Here is a 15,606-nt window from a genome sequence, read left to right on the forward strand (position 1 = left end):
TCATTAGACCACACCCCTTCTCATTACAGAGATGCACATCACCTAATATGCTTAATTGGTAGTAGGCTTTCGAGCCTATGCAGCTTGGAGTAAGACAACATGCATGAAGAGGATGATGTGGACAAAATACTCATTTGCCTAATAATTCTGCACTCCCTGTATAAACCCAAGTTAAACGTTAATTCCTTACTCTTCTCCACATTAAGCATGCCAGGAAAACTTTCACATTACAAGGCAGCTATGCTATGCAGTTGTTCATTTGTGTATGTCCTGAGTCTTTTGCCAATTTCTCCAGATAAATGGGCACAGAAGACGTGACACAAAGGGTGGAGGAAGAAAGAGAGAGGGAGCGTTAGAGGGGAAAGAATAGGCAGTGGATCATCTCCTCCTTCCCATGTGTCATCCCTTGCTCTGGGCTGCGCTTTCGTCACAGGCTGTAGATATAGATAGAGAGGTGAACAATATATGTGGGATGAATAAAGACAGATTGAAGCAGAAGGACTATAAAATACAGACAGGAAGAGGTTTAAAGCCAGACGTACAAAGAGAATACAGGCAGGCTTATGGACTTTGATTTGCTGCCTGGCTTGGTCTAAATGTTTTTGTTCATTATTGTTTCAGTCTTTTATATTTTATCTTCAGAACCTAAAGCTAACAATATCACAGCCACAAAAACTATGCAGTAGATATTGATTTCTGTGAATTAAACTTTGACAGTCCAGTGGTTTAAACCTTAATGATGGTTAAACGGCATATTCTATTTGATATTATGACTCAGACTCTGGAATTCAAGTTCCAGTTTTAGATTCCTTTATCTAGATTACAACATAAAACCAGTACCGGTAATATTAAAAACTGAACTAGCACACATAAAAAAGCAATAAATCAAAGTGTTAATGTCTATAGCTTCTGTTCCTTGTAGGACATCAATGAGGTAAAACACATACTGTATATTGTGGGTTATCACACCCCTGCATGCCCTGGCCAAAGACACCTGTATCCACACCTTTAAGGCAGATGATGTGATGACATATGCACAGCTCTTCCCACACTTACACAACCCTGTCATCGCAGTCATCCCTCAGTTTTGTAGCTGCCCTTCACTGAGCTATGCTACACAGAGGAGTATCCTGAAAGTCTACCTCATTCTGCTCCTTGAGGGAACAGAAGTTACAGACATCACACTTTGTTCCCTTTCAGTCATTTTACTTGGTACAACACATATAGTGTGGGAAATATATACAGGCCCCGGAAAGCAGCCACCAGACCTAAGTGGGACCTAGTGCATTGTAGACTAAGCAGAAAGGACAAAATAAGGTAATGAAGGAGCGATCACTTCTAAGTGATAGAATTGAAGTGATGTTTGCAGTGATGACCAACTAGCTGCAGCATAAATATCATCCACAATGACCCCTTTAAAAAGAGCCCCTGAATTTCCCAATTCTCATTCATTACCTCATATTCAATTCAGCGTTATTTATTTAGCCCCAAATCATCAGTCACCTCAAGGTGTATTCTATTATAAGACCGGGCAACATAACAGAATAAATACCTAAAATAATACAATAATAATAAATAAAATGTGCTCTCACACCCAGAGGCAAAGAGAGACTCTTGGAGCGTTATGCCAGTAAGCCTTCATAATCCACTGGGAGAGCTTCTGTTTAGACAGAGCTCTACTACTGGCTGGATTAGCAAAGCAGGCAATCAACTGGTCAGATAAACACACATTCTGAGTGCAGTCAATGTATATATTCAGTACTCACACCAGACACAGAAAAAGCAGCCTCCTCTGCTCCTCAGAAGCCAAAGGAAGGAGGCAGAAACTCAGAAGCTCAAATTTCAGAGAGCTACAAGCCACAGGAATAACCTTAGGTAAATGTTACATTCATACATAGTATAACTCTGAGGCCAACAGAAAACTGTGTTCAAGAAGGCAAAGCATGATTGTCACCCACTGGCTTTGTAGAACCCAAAGCAAGAAGCAACGTAGTCTTATATGAAAGGAACTTCATATATACAGACTTAAAGATTCAGTTGGTGCACTGTATACCTGCTGTGACCCCCATTAAAGCAATTATGATTAGCACATATAGATGTCAAAAAAATGTAATGATAGAAAAGGTAAGACCTTTATCCAGCAGTCCCTGCAGGAATTTTAAAACATCCACAATAGAGCACTGGAATGGGAGAATGCGTCGGTTCTGGCTCCATTGCTCAAAGTTCTGTTGTTTGTATGCATACAAGCCTCTAGTATATGAAGCTCCAGCACTCTAAATTTTTGCCACCACATGTGGGTGAAGACCTGGTTACCAAGTTTGACCTCTCAACAGGCAAGTATGCAGCTGCCATAGTTCTGAGCATGGATGAATCACCTCCCCTCCCACCTGAGAGAGGAGGTCCTGCAGAGAGGACGGCCTCACTGCCAACACACTGATTATCTCTGCATACCACAGCTTTGCTGGTCACCAAGGGGCCACTAGAATCTGAGAGAGGCACTGCTGAGACACTCTTTCTTGAATTACTGGTATCATTTCCTTTGGGGGAAAGGCATACAGGAACATGTCAAGGAACATGCGCTATCGCATTCATCCCCAGAGGTGCAATAATAGTTGGTTATGGAGAAGTAGGGGCAGTGAGCAAAGCAAAAAGATCTACTTCCACTACACCAAAAAGATCCTGCGAGATATCCCATACCACATGTGTTCTACTGAGTGACTCAGCTGGAAGAGAACATTCCCTTTGCTTGTTGAACTACATACAAGGGTTTGGCTAATACAGCCTAATTTGTTTTACATGACCTCTAGCTTATTATTAGCCAATGTTAAGCTGCTGTCAGTCAGCTGATTGAATTTACAACTTTGTCTTTATTTTAGCATCTGTGTCACATTTTGTTTTAGTAGTTAACATAAATTCTTGTTCTGTGAGAGGTAGCAAGAATGAAAGGAAAGCCCATAAAGTTGATTCTGTTCATCTGGACGTAATTTTTTCAGTGGGAAAAATGTTTCCTCGCACATCCAAGTGATTCTTGCTTCCCTGGCTGCTGTATCCGTGGGGATTGTGTTCACTCTGTGTTGTATAGCCCTGATGACACCCAGTTTGTGCTCCAGTGGATGATAATGATCAAATCTTACATACTGGTATGTGTTGGTTTACAGTAAACATGATCATCCAGAATCAGTTTTGGGGGATTTCCTTACCTGGATGATTGAGCATGCATCAACACAATGAAAGGAAAGATTTGTAAGAGGGTACTGAGACCTAGTATGATGTATGTTTTGGAGATGGTGACATTAATAAAAAGACAGGAGGCAGAGATAGAGATGGTAGAATATATTAAGATTGTCATTCGGGGTGACCTTCTAGGGATAGGATGAGATGATCTGCTGCGGTAACCCCTATAGCAGGTGTAGGGGAACTCCAGGCCTCGACAGCCAGTGTCCTGCAGGTTTTAGATGTGTCCTTGACCCAACACAGCTAATTTAAATGGTTAAATTACCTCCTCAACATGTCTTGAAGTTCTCCAGAGGCCAAGTAATGAACCGGCCCTTGAGGGCTGGAGTTCCCCCACCCCTGCCCTAGAGGGAGCAGCTGACAGAAGATTAAGCAGTAGTTACATATATACCACATTTTTTTTCAAAATGACTTGCATCATGTTCAAAGATTTCTTTAAAAGGGCAACAGAAATAACTTTTTGCAAAATTAACCCAAGCTATGAAAAATCTATCTCATTCTGTCAGGTACGTGGAATCAAAGGAGTCTTCTTGGCAAACCAGAAAATTGATGGAAGAGTGGCAACTGTAATAACTTACAACAAAGGACGTGACTGGGAACCCTTGGCCCCACCTACCACTGACATGAATGGCAAACCTGTCAGTTGCAAAGCGGTAAGCATCCATCTAACCAAACTAGTCTGTACTCAATACAGATTTTTACAGAGTACGTTAGTACTGCACATAGTCATGCATATTGTACATAGTAGTAGTAGACACTTGGCTTAGACTTTGTATCTATAAACTGAAGTGCAGATGCAATCTTGCACAAGCAGCAATCAATCAGACTGTCCAGACCTGTTGACTAGGTTGTTCAGAGTGTAAGCATAAAGTAAGCGAAGGAAGGATGAGTGTTGTACATTGAAGGATGTGTTTGAGATGCCCTCCTAGCTTTGCCATCCATCTTGTCAAAGTTGCTGCTGCAGGGGTAGGCTAGTCAGCAAAGAGCAATGAGTCACGCAGTCTGATATCCATACATCATACCTCGCAGGGAGATAGAGGGGGTGTGAGTCTGTTCTTTTATTTGAACCATCGCTTCAGTCAGCTGACACATCTGGAGGTAGGACACAGATATCAGTTTGAGACTCATTTACCATCTCTGAGCCGTGGTTGGTCGCTCTGATATTGACCTCTCTTCCCTTTAGCCTCTTCCATACCTCAACAGAATTACCTTGCCTGGATTCCACTTATTACATCTATCAGTCAGAGAGGCGGCTTTATTTCAAAAGCTGACATCACATGTATTGCCTCACTGACATCACAACTCACAGAGATAGACAAAGCCAGATAGCAGATGTACTATCTACTATCTATATGTCAGTGTAACAGGCACGTGCTGTCAGCTGTAGCCATTACCTGACAGAGACTGGTTAAGAGAAATGACCTCTATACACAGGAGAGGTTTATCGTTTCGGAATGCGGTGTGTTGTAGTTTGCGTGCTCCACGAAGCACCACAAAGAAATGTGCAGATGCTAAAAGATTTTTATATATTTACTGAGCAATTCTGCACAAAGCACATATAGCCAGACACTGGCAAAATTACATAGGATATAAAAGGTTAATTTGTTCCCATTCTTAAACCCCATTCCTATAAAACTCCTACCATTAATGATTGCATCGATCTTAAATGTGATCAGTGTAACATGCTACATGCCACAGGCTTTTAAGGTGGCAAAAATTAAACCATTACTTAAAAAACCAGCACTTGCTGTTTTAGTTAATTATAGGCCAATCGCCAGCCTTCTTTTTATTTCAGAAATTCTTGAAAGAGTAGTTGTAAAACAGCTAGTTGTAGGTACAGTTGGTACAGGTAAAGTCAGACACACTAACATTTTTTAAAACAGTGTTTAGACAAACAGCACTACACCTCTGATGGTACTTAACTTACACTGCTGAAGAATATGTCCTGTGCTACCTAACCAACAATTTGTCTTCACTGCTTTGGAATCTATGAGAAAGCATACTGAAAACCCTATTTTGGAATGAGCCAAAGTGATGTAATATACTGTTTGTAATTCATAAAACAGAGATGCATCTTGGTGAGTAATGATCTGATGCAACCAACAAGTCTTCAGGTTCTTATAGATCAAACTTGCTTTCCAGCTTTTTGCAAACACTGGTTTTTGATATATTATCAGAAACAGTTCATGACAATCTTTTGTGCAAAACAATACATTTCTATTGAAACTGCAGTCAACATCCTCGGCATTAGGGTTTGAAGCAACAAGTGGAAATGTAATTCATAAAATGCCTAACGTTTGCACTGGTGACTCTCCACTCTGATTCTCATATTTGAAATGAATTATCATTCATTAAATATCTGTCACAAATACAGTTTGATTAACAGAACTAAAACCCTTTTGAACTGCGATTAGTTTGCAGTGGGATAATCAGGTATCTGTTGTAAGACTCATTAAATATTGCTGAGCGAGTGCTCCGGTATTCAGTAGACCCACTATTTTACTCTAAGTACTTTGGGCCACATTGAACATTGTTTTGGTGGGTGGATCTGAGTGCTTCCTAAGTTCTTTCTACATGTGTCTCCTCTGCAGCCGGACTGTCACCTCCACCTCCACTTGCGCTGGGCAGACAACCCCTATGTGTCTGGGACTGTCCACACCAAAGACTCTGCTCCCGGTCTTATTATGGGTGCTGGTAAGTAAACCTATTTTTATTTATGTAATTTTTTATGAGCTTCCTCCACTTGTTTTCACTTTATGTAACTTGTTTCTTGAATTTTCTAGAGGGGTTGGCTGTGTCTTTGTAGATTTAGAGAAAGTGTATGATAGGGTGCTGAGAGGAAGTTGGGATTTGCAGAGAAGTATGTGAGGGTGGTGCAGGAGATGTATGAGGACAGCAAAACAATGGCAAAATGTGTCATAGGAATTACAGAGGGGTTCAAGGTGGCTGTGGTATTAAATCCAGGATCAGCTGTGTCCCCCTTCTTGCTTTCTGTGGTGATTGAGGTCTGAGTCAGGTTGGGGTCTGGCAGGAGTCTCTGTGGACTACGATGTTTGCAGACAACATTTTGATCTATAGTGAGAGTAGGGAGCAGGTTTTCATTGAGAGTAACCAGGATAAACAAGATTAGAAATGAGTACCGTATTTTCCGGACTACAAAGCGCACCTGAATATTAGCTGCACAAGCTAAAATCAGGGGAAAATTCTGTTTTGTACATACATTAGCCGCACCTGACTGAAAGGCGCAGGTGTTTTAATGTTTACCTACCATATGTAAGAGAATATGCACAAAGGGGATTATCAGGAAAGAGATGGCTGTTTGGGAACACATCCCTTTGATTAATATATACAAGTACACGTAATTACAAGTACGAAACATGTACTGTGCTTTATAAACGAGTAACAAATGTAGTGTATAACAATGACCTACAGCACACCAGAAAAATAGATTCGGCCTACCTTTTAGGCTCAGGTGCAGTGACACAGCTTTAACAAGAAGAAAAGTCAGTCATTCACCACCATCTTTCTCTTCTTCCTGCGCACTAAAACCAACAAAGTCCTCTTCTCCAGTGTCGGAAACAAACAGGCTCAGGATGGCTTCGTCATCCACTCTCAGCTTCTCTCCTTCGTTGTCACTTTCAAAACCAAAGAAATCCTCGTTGTCAGTGTCAGAGTTGAACACCCTCTGAAGGGCCATGGCGGTGTCCCCCTCTCCATCACGCAGCAGTCCAGCCCTTCAAAATCTGTTGGTGATCGTGGATGTTTTCACACTTCTCCATGCTGTCAGAATCCACTGACAGCCTTGGGCAAAACTTGCTCTTCGCATGCAACCAGTTTTGGTGAATGATTTATCGCCGCTCATCATCCACGCCTCCCACTGAACGCGTAGTGCTACTTTGAAGGCACAATTCACACTTATGTCGAGTGGCTGCAGGTGCTTCATTGTGCCTCCAGGAATCACAGCTGGAATCGAGTTTGTGCTCTTAATGGCTGCTTTCACAGAATCTGTGATATGGGCCCTCATGCTGTCCAAAACAAGCAACGCTTTTTTTGGGGGAAGGAATCCTCCAGGTCGCTTCCCATAGCACTCTTGCAGCCACTCCTTCATTACGCTTTCCACCATCCACCCTTTCTTGTTGACTTTAGCAGAGATCTTTTCTATTGGCATAGTCATTCGCTTAAAAATCACCATTGGCGGAAGTTTAAACCCTGATGCTGTGCAGACCAGCACACAAATGAAATTTGTTCTCTCATGGCCAGTGGTTCTCACCGTGATGGTTGATCACCTTGCTTATTAACAGGTCAAACGTCAACGGCACTTCCATCCATGTTTATGATCTCATCCGGTCCGATGGAATACATTTGTTTTTATTTCTTAGTGTGAATTTGCAGAAGTTTGTTATTTTCTCTGCGTAGTCGGAAGGGAGTTGCTGACACACCGTCATCCGTGCCCTGATGGACAGTCCTTTTCGTTTCATAAATCTGTGACACCAGGATGGCCCACCTCTGAAATTTTCTATCTTCATTTCGTTGGCGACTGTTTTGGCTTTTAATCAGATCTGCACAGTTGAAACACCTCGCCCGTTTGCTCTCTGTGTGTTCATCCAGTCTTCAAGTTTAAACCATCTGCTCTTATTTCCTCTGAAAGCTTTTTTCGTCTTTTTGGACTGAGCTAGTTTGTTACGCTGGCGTCTCCAGCGTCTCACCATTGATTCATTTATACCAAGGGTACGTGCAGCAGCTCTATTTCCCTCGCTGAGAGCCTTGCTAATCAAGTTTGTTTTTCGCGCTACTTCATACGGCACTACGTTGCCTGGCGGATGGACATGTGACCAGTGTACCACTCTTGTACCCTTGTACTCTTGTGTGTCTGATCACATGCCCTTCCGCCAGGCAACGTAGTGCCATACAACAGCGGAACAACCAAAACAATCGTCTTACGATATCACAAAAATCATGGACGATCCATAGAAAAGCCGCACCTGACTAAAAGCCGCAGGGTTCAAAGCTTGTGCAAAAAGTAGCGCCTTATAGCCCGAAACTTACGGTATATCAGAGTAGATCGGTGTATCAGAGGGACAGCTCAGGTTGACAAAGACAGAGAGCCAAGGCTGAGATGGTTTGGACATGTGCAGAGGAAGGATAGTGGATATACTGGATAAAGAATATTAAATATGGCTCTGCCAGGCAGGAGGAAGAGAAGAAGATCAAAAGAGAAGATTTGCTGATGCTGTGATGGAGGACATGCAAAGGGCTGGTGTGAATGAGGAGGATGGGTAGAGTGACATGGAAGCAGTACAGCAGCAAGCCCCTAATATACAGTGAGATGGAAAAGTCTATCCATGCCATCCATCCAATGAAATAGTCTTGAGTCTTCATTTGCCAATGTAGCGATCTATTGAAACCTGTACAAATACAATATCATGTAAATATAATTTAAAAGGCAGAGTTTGTACAATTTTGTCTAGCTTGAAAGTCAAGATTCGAGATGACTACCTTTATTCTTCCGCACAGCCTAAACTCTCCAAGGATGTTAGCTGCCTTTTTTTCCTTTCCCACACTGCTTCAGTAATGTTAAGTTCTGGGTTCCATGTGTGATAGTGTTCAACTGTGCGTTTTTCTATCCAGGTATATTTTTACAGCATTGGAAGTGGGTTTGGGATAATTATCGGGCTGAAAAATGATTGGCCATTAGCCAATTGCTTTCCAGGCACTTTTGATATTGCAAGCCAGATCAAAATCAGACAGTGTTTTCTGTATTCATAAGTTCATCAGGTTTGACAAGATCTCCAACACCACTGACTGAAATTCAGTACCAAACCATCACAGATGGCTTTATTGTTCAGTGTAACAAGTATTCCAAACAAACTGCCAATGCAGTAAAAACATACCTAATTATAAAAAAAACCACAATGAAACGTTACCAGTCATGTATTGGCCTCCCCAGTGCTAAGATCTCAATGTAATTGAATCAGTGTGGGGTCATCTTAGCAGAGAACAGAGAAAAAGCAGCCACTATCTCAAAAGGATCTTTGGAATGTCCTTCAAGAATCAAGGAGAACTATTCCTGAAGACAACTTAAAGGAATGACAAAAAGAAAGCGTGCCTAAGAGAGTTCAGGCTGTGCTGAAGAATAAAGGTGAATAAAGTTTGTTACAACTGAACAAATTTGAGTTTTTTTTCTTTTATATTGTATTTCCCAGCAATTTCCCATTTTCCTATCAAAATATAAAGAAATAAGGTGTGGCTCAAGATTTTTGCACAGTATTTATGTAAAGAGTTTGCATGGTTAGGCAAGAAAACCCCTTTCCTCCAGAGAAAAAATACAGTTAATTTACCAAGGGAAAAGCTTTGGCTGTTCCTTTCTGTCTGTGCAGTGGTGGAGTATAAAACTGCTGCCACACTGCTTCATGCCTGGGGACTTTTACACAAGGTGGAGTTTACTAAACTGCCAGCAATTTTATTTATTGGATACTTTACTATATTTGTCTTTGTGGGGGCATTGCTGACAGAAAGCAAAAAAGGCTTGAAAATGAAATTAAGTCAGTGAGTAAGCTTGCCTGTGTCTGTTTGTGAAAAAGAGAAAACAAGCCATTTAAGTCACACTTTTGATTTTCTACTAAAGCCCATTTCTGCTTAAAAAAAAAAAAAACTCTCACAGAAACAAAGACACACAGTATAGTTTTTGAATTGAATTTTATTTATATAGAAAATAAAGAAAGTGTACTTTATTGATCCCCGTGGGGAAATTCCTCTCTGCATTTAACCCATTCATTCAGTGAAGCAGTGGGCAGCCATTGTAGGGATGGTACCTTGCTCAGGGGTACCTCAGGGTAGCTGTTCAGGGGAATTGAACCCCCGACCTTCCGATCATGGGGCCACCACTCTACCTACTGAGCTATCCCTGCCCACAGTTACCACAGGACACTGAGCTGCATCAAGGTGTGCCATGCTCTCCAAGCTAGGCCCACCCTTAGACAACCACAACAAGAACAATGGGACTATATCAGAAACTGAGTGACTCTTATATGCCCCATCTCCAGCATTGCCTTCAATTCTTTGAGAACCATTTTGCTTTGGTGTTTTTGCAGCCTATAGGGTTGTAACTGAACTGACAGCCTTGGGAAAGTTACCAAAATATACTTTATGAGGTTAGTGCAACCTGGCCCCAGGAAAAACGCATCAGATATAGCTCAGTTGCAACTTAGCTATATATGCACTCTCAGCCGGTGAGAGATGGTTATCACAGGGAAGCACGTTCACCTAGCTCACCAGAGACACAAGCTTCGCCTTCTTCCATGCTTTTAGGAAGTTGAAGTGGTAAATCTAAGTTGCTCTGCCTCTGTCAGTTCACACAACTTCATAATAAACAATCCCCACTTGGGAATATGTGTGACCTAAATAGGCTCTTGTCTATTTATGTAGAGCAGAATAAGTTCATTTGAATTGACTTGGTCCCCTGTAATAAAGCTCTTACCTTGTGTAAGTTCATAATAATACACTTGACTGGGACTTCCATGAGGGTTAGGAGGTGTCGAGGTGATTTTGGCATAGACACTGGATTAACCAGCTGGCATTCAGGACAGGATAGGCAACACTAGCACAAATGCTAGTGTTGCACTAGCACAAATGCCAGTAAAATCAGGCCTATTCTTTTCATAGTTTACAGGCCAGGTATGGGTTTGTAATGGGCTGCCTGAAAAGCCATTTCCCAGCAGCTCTTCACCACCAGCAACTGGTGTTCTCTTCACCAACACAAGTGTCCCTCTCTACAATATCACATGACCTCACATCAGCATTCAGAGCACACCGTCAGATATTGCCCCACTAACTTATTATTCTGTCCAATCTGTACTTAGAATCAGTGGATGCATACTGTAAGGCATAGTTGTAGTCATTGTTTTGCACTTATATTTAATTTAAGTGGTACTACATTTGCACATTCCCATTCACACACTTAATACTCACCCACCATGCTTCAACCAAATTCCCGAGGCAAACCCGATTCTGGTTGATTTTGGACTGTGTATGGCCCTATAACCATAGCCTACGGTATACCACCTCGGGTCCTTACTGGAATCGTGTATGACCCTCATAGGTTGGGGGGAAGATGACAGAGGCCTGGAGAAGGAGACATCCTGGCCCCTTAAGTACCTGCCTTAACCTGGCTCCTAAATACGAGGACTCTTATTTAGGAGGTACCAGGGCTGCCCACTTCTCCAGCACTCTTCCACTGATATCTGAAAAAAATAACCAAAAAATAACCTTTAACCTTCCGAATTAGTCCAGAAACCAGTGGGTGACATCTTCATTGGCTAAATTAATTTTTCACAAAACATACATCATACGTCTGTATAACCTGTTGGGGTCTTCACTGGTTGTCTGGAAACTTTATAGCAACAACATTACCAAAAAGGTTATTAAAATTAGTGATGTGTTACTGAAGCACACACATTGTAGCTACATTTTAATTTAAAAAAGAAGTACAAACTCTAAACCCTTAAGATATTCGGGTTTAAAGCGTAACTTTACTAAATCAGAAAATCTATTCCGATATTCAAATATACGCCTCCAGCTTTGATCAGAGAAAGAGATAAATCCTTTTTTATATCTTAGCTAATTTTGGCAGATTCAGAATTCAAACATATTCTCTCCTTTTGGCCAAATGTAAAAAAAACAAAAACAAAAAAAAAACAAACCCACACACAGCAATAAAAAGTTCTCAAGGAGGAGTGCTCAACCTTTGTGACTTTGTCTCTTCAGGTATTCCCTTTCTAGCATCCCTAACACAGTTTGAATCCGTTATTGTTGCCTGCCCCACATGAAGGCTCACTTCATACCTGATAAAATTCTCCATTCCTCATTGTGCCTTCAGGTAACCTGGGCTCCAAGCTAGTAGAGTATAAGGAAGAAATGTATATCTCTTCAGACTGCGGAAAGACGTGGAGACAGGTACACATCCTCTCTCTTAATGCTTCTTTTATACTGCTTCACTCTTCCCATTCTGACCTCACCATTTCAGCTTTCCACTGAGGAGAATCTGAGAGGATAAAAAAGTATATTATATCTATCATTTCAAATTGTTTATTAGCCTTTGACTGCCATGCCTTTTGTTATTTCTAAACATGTTGCTTTTGAAAGGTGTTTGAGGAGGAGCATCATATCCTGTATCTGGACCACGGTGGTGTCATCGTTGCCATCAAAGATACCTCGATTCCCCTCAAGATACTCAAGTAAGATTACAGACAAAGACAGTAATGCTTACTCCTTGCTGCTGCTATAAGACATTGTTTAATGGAGTGTGATTTTTTTCATGATTGGCTTCTTATTAAAGCCTTTTAGTGTCACCAAAATCAGTTATAATCAATATAATGAAAGTTAATGGAATGATTTATTCTGAAATTCACTGGTAGCAGTGATCATCCGTTAGAAGCCTGTGACAGTCAATCAATAAGTATGCTTTTAATTGTAGCCCTAGTTTTATATGCATGACTGACAAAATGGAAAAAAACGAAGTAATCAAGGAGATGTTAAATCAACGGGAGACAAAAGTAAAAATGAGTAACAGTAAAGAAACACTCACTCCAATGTAGAGTCAGTCAGTGGATGTTCAAAATGCCATGCGATCATTGTTATGCAGACGTTGAATTGAGATGTTTATACCGTTTTTGCAAATGTAACAACCCCTGCAAAGTATTATGTTTTGGGTGCATTTCTTATATAAATGTTGCTTAGTATAATTGCATACTTGTAGATTTTGAAAAAGTTTCGATTTCTGGTACGGTACCTTGAATTTTTTAAAAACGATTCTCTCTCCTTCCCCTTAGTCCACAAATACAGTTTCTACCTCAGCAAGATAATATCTCACTGACCTTAATAAATAAGGATCAAATAATGAGGGCGCATAGATAAGACAGTGCTCAGGAAAAAAAAGAAAAAAGAAAAGCATTTATCACAAATTTAAATCAAATGACTTTTCGGATAGGAACAGAGTCCTTGACATTCTTCCCTCACTTTGGCTTGGGTAAAAAGGGAACTTCTTAAGTAATAGAAGTGTGAATGTTCATTATTACCACTTTATTATGTAAAATCAAAATAATGTAATCTGATATTTCTTACTTCCAAGACTCACTCCTTTTGTATAGTTTGTTCTGGAGTCAGAAATGAATTCCATGACCCCCCCAAAATTCTCACTTTCACGTCTATGTTATAGCACTAAGAGTGAGAGCCACACACTAAACATTATTGTTCAATTTTCCAATTTTAAGTTTTATTCGTATGGTGCCAAATCAAAAACACAGTCACCTCAAGGATGCCTTATATTGTAACATAAAGACCCTATAATAATAATAATAATAATAATAACAATAACAACAACAACAACAACAACAATAATAATAATAATAATAATAATAATAATAATAGGAACAACCTCACAGGGAAATATTGAAATACTTTAAGGTGAAGAGGGTAGAGAGGACATAATAAATATGAAGTTTTCTTTGTCAGAATTAAACACGTCATTAAAGAAATCTGGGAAAACAACTCTTGGCAAAGATCAAATCAGTTATTGCATATTAAATAATTCATAAGTCAGTATAATTAGTCCAGTTTTATTTACTATCATGATCAATTATATTTTTTAGCAATACAGTCCATGGGTATCTCGCTATTTGCAGATGATGGGATTATTTGGAAGAAGGGAAGAAATAAAGAATTCATTAAAGCAACATTGCAAGAGGCTTTATGCAATTTAGAGTCTTGGGCATTAGCATGGGGATTTAGATTTTCATCATCCAAAAAAAGTTGTGGTCTTTCAAATAAGAAATCAAATCTTCATATTAATGCTAAATTATATGAGGACACTATAGAAAAGTATAAACTTACATGGAAAATGCATGCAAATAAATAACAAAAGGGTAAAAGGATTTTAAATATATTAAGATCCTGGAGGGGCAGAGATTCCACCACGGATCCTTGGACAAGTTACTGACTAACATTTGCTTGAAAAGGGAGACAGACAGTAAAGAGGTGGGTAAATACATGGAAAGAGAATATTTGGAATATATCAAGATCATTACAGATGCTTCTGAAATGCTCGAAAGTAGAGTAGGTATATCCTTTGTTATTCCAGATCAAAATATTGTGGAAAATAAAGGAATAACAGACAATTTAGCAGTTTATACAGGAGAACTAATTCTAATTCTGATGGCATTAGATTTGGAAGCTAGAGTGAGGAAGGTTTTAGTATGTTCAGACTCAAGTAGCGCTTTAACACGTATTCATATATGCAGTCAGAGCCAAGACCAGACATTGCATTAGAAAAAACTCATTCAAGTTTCAGGATAAAAAGAAATGGTACAGTGGTCAAGTTAATGTGGGTTCCTGCACATATTGATACAGAAAGAAACAGGTTGGCTGATAAATTTGCAAATGTTCAGCAAATAAAAATGTGTTAGATTTTAATGTAAGAATGAGCAAAACTGATGTTAAGTTGCATATTAAAAACAAATGCCAAGAAAAATGGGACAGGGAAGTAAGGGCTACATATTATTACAATATTCAAAAGAAAGAAGGTGATTTTATAATATGTCATAGAATAAATAAAAACAAGAGGATGTTATATCACGGATGAAAGTTGGCCATACAGGATTAAATGGCACATGTAAAATAGTTAGCAAACATGCTTCAGGTTATTGGGATTATTGCAGATGAATTTCAACAGAGCATATGTTTTCTTAGATGGTAATAAATACTGCCATGAGAGAGGTGTTAGTCAGAAACCCTCACAAGAACAAGAATAAGATAAGGATGAGAGTATTACCTCAAAGAGCCTAAGGGGATACAGTTTTTGTTGATATTTTGTGGAAAGAAAGGGGAATTTTAAAAAGAATATAGTGGTGGTGCGGTAGATTGTAATCCATTCGTGATCAAGAAGGTGGCAGTAATGCATCCAAAAGGGGTTTAACACCCGCCATTAAAACAGAAGAAGAAGAAGAAAACGAAGGAGGGGGAGGAGAAGAAGAAGGAGGTCCGCACCGGATTGTAAAAGAAAAAGACATGGCGCTCAAAACTCATAACTGTAGAGACAAAGAGCAAGACACGGGAACGAGAGAGGCCACAGCTGCTATGATGGCCAAATGAAGCTTTGTGCAGCTTGTAAAAAGCTTCATTACGTGAAGCTTTTCAACACAGTCCTCTCTGGTGACACCTGCTGGGCAAAAAGGTGAAGAGCAGCTCGAATCTACAAATTACAGTTTTTCTCAGTCGCTTTGGTGCGTTTCTCAGATCAGAATTGAAATTCTCATAACTATTAGTTCAACCTCCACAACACTCAGTCATTTGTGCACATCATAGTAGCAATTTCTCCTC

At 40.0% G+C, this 15,606-nt stretch overlaps 1 protein-coding gene across 3 annotated transcripts in view; it reads left to right on the plus strand.

Moving 5' to 3' along the window:
- The window catches only part of sorcs2 (sortilin-related VPS10 domain containing receptor 2), a 368,020-nt gene that overhangs the window by 322,078 nt on the left and 30,336 nt on the right, over positions 1–15,606 (plus strand). For all 3 annotated transcript variants that reach the window (XM_005741860.1, XM_013913087.1, XM_013913088.1), the window contains exons 10-13: positions 3,741–3,887; positions 5,826–5,928; positions 12,110–12,186; positions 12,376–12,467. In XM_005741860.1, coding sequence (XP_005741917.1) covers positions 3,741–3,887; positions 5,826–5,928; positions 12,110–12,186; positions 12,376–12,467 — 419 coding nt within the window. The remainder of the gene's footprint in view (positions 1–3,740; positions 3,888–5,825; positions 5,929–12,109; positions 12,187–12,375; positions 12,468–15,606) is intronic.

The sequence above is a fragment of the Pundamilia nyererei genome, unplaced genomic scaffold, assembly GCF_000239375.1.
Source record: "Pundamilia nyererei isolate P.nyererei 1_Seehausen unplaced genomic scaffold, PunNye1.0 scaffold00114, whole genome shotgun sequence".
Taxonomy (NCBI): Eukaryota; Metazoa; Chordata; class Actinopteri; order Cichliformes; family Cichlidae; genus Pundamilia; species Pundamilia nyererei.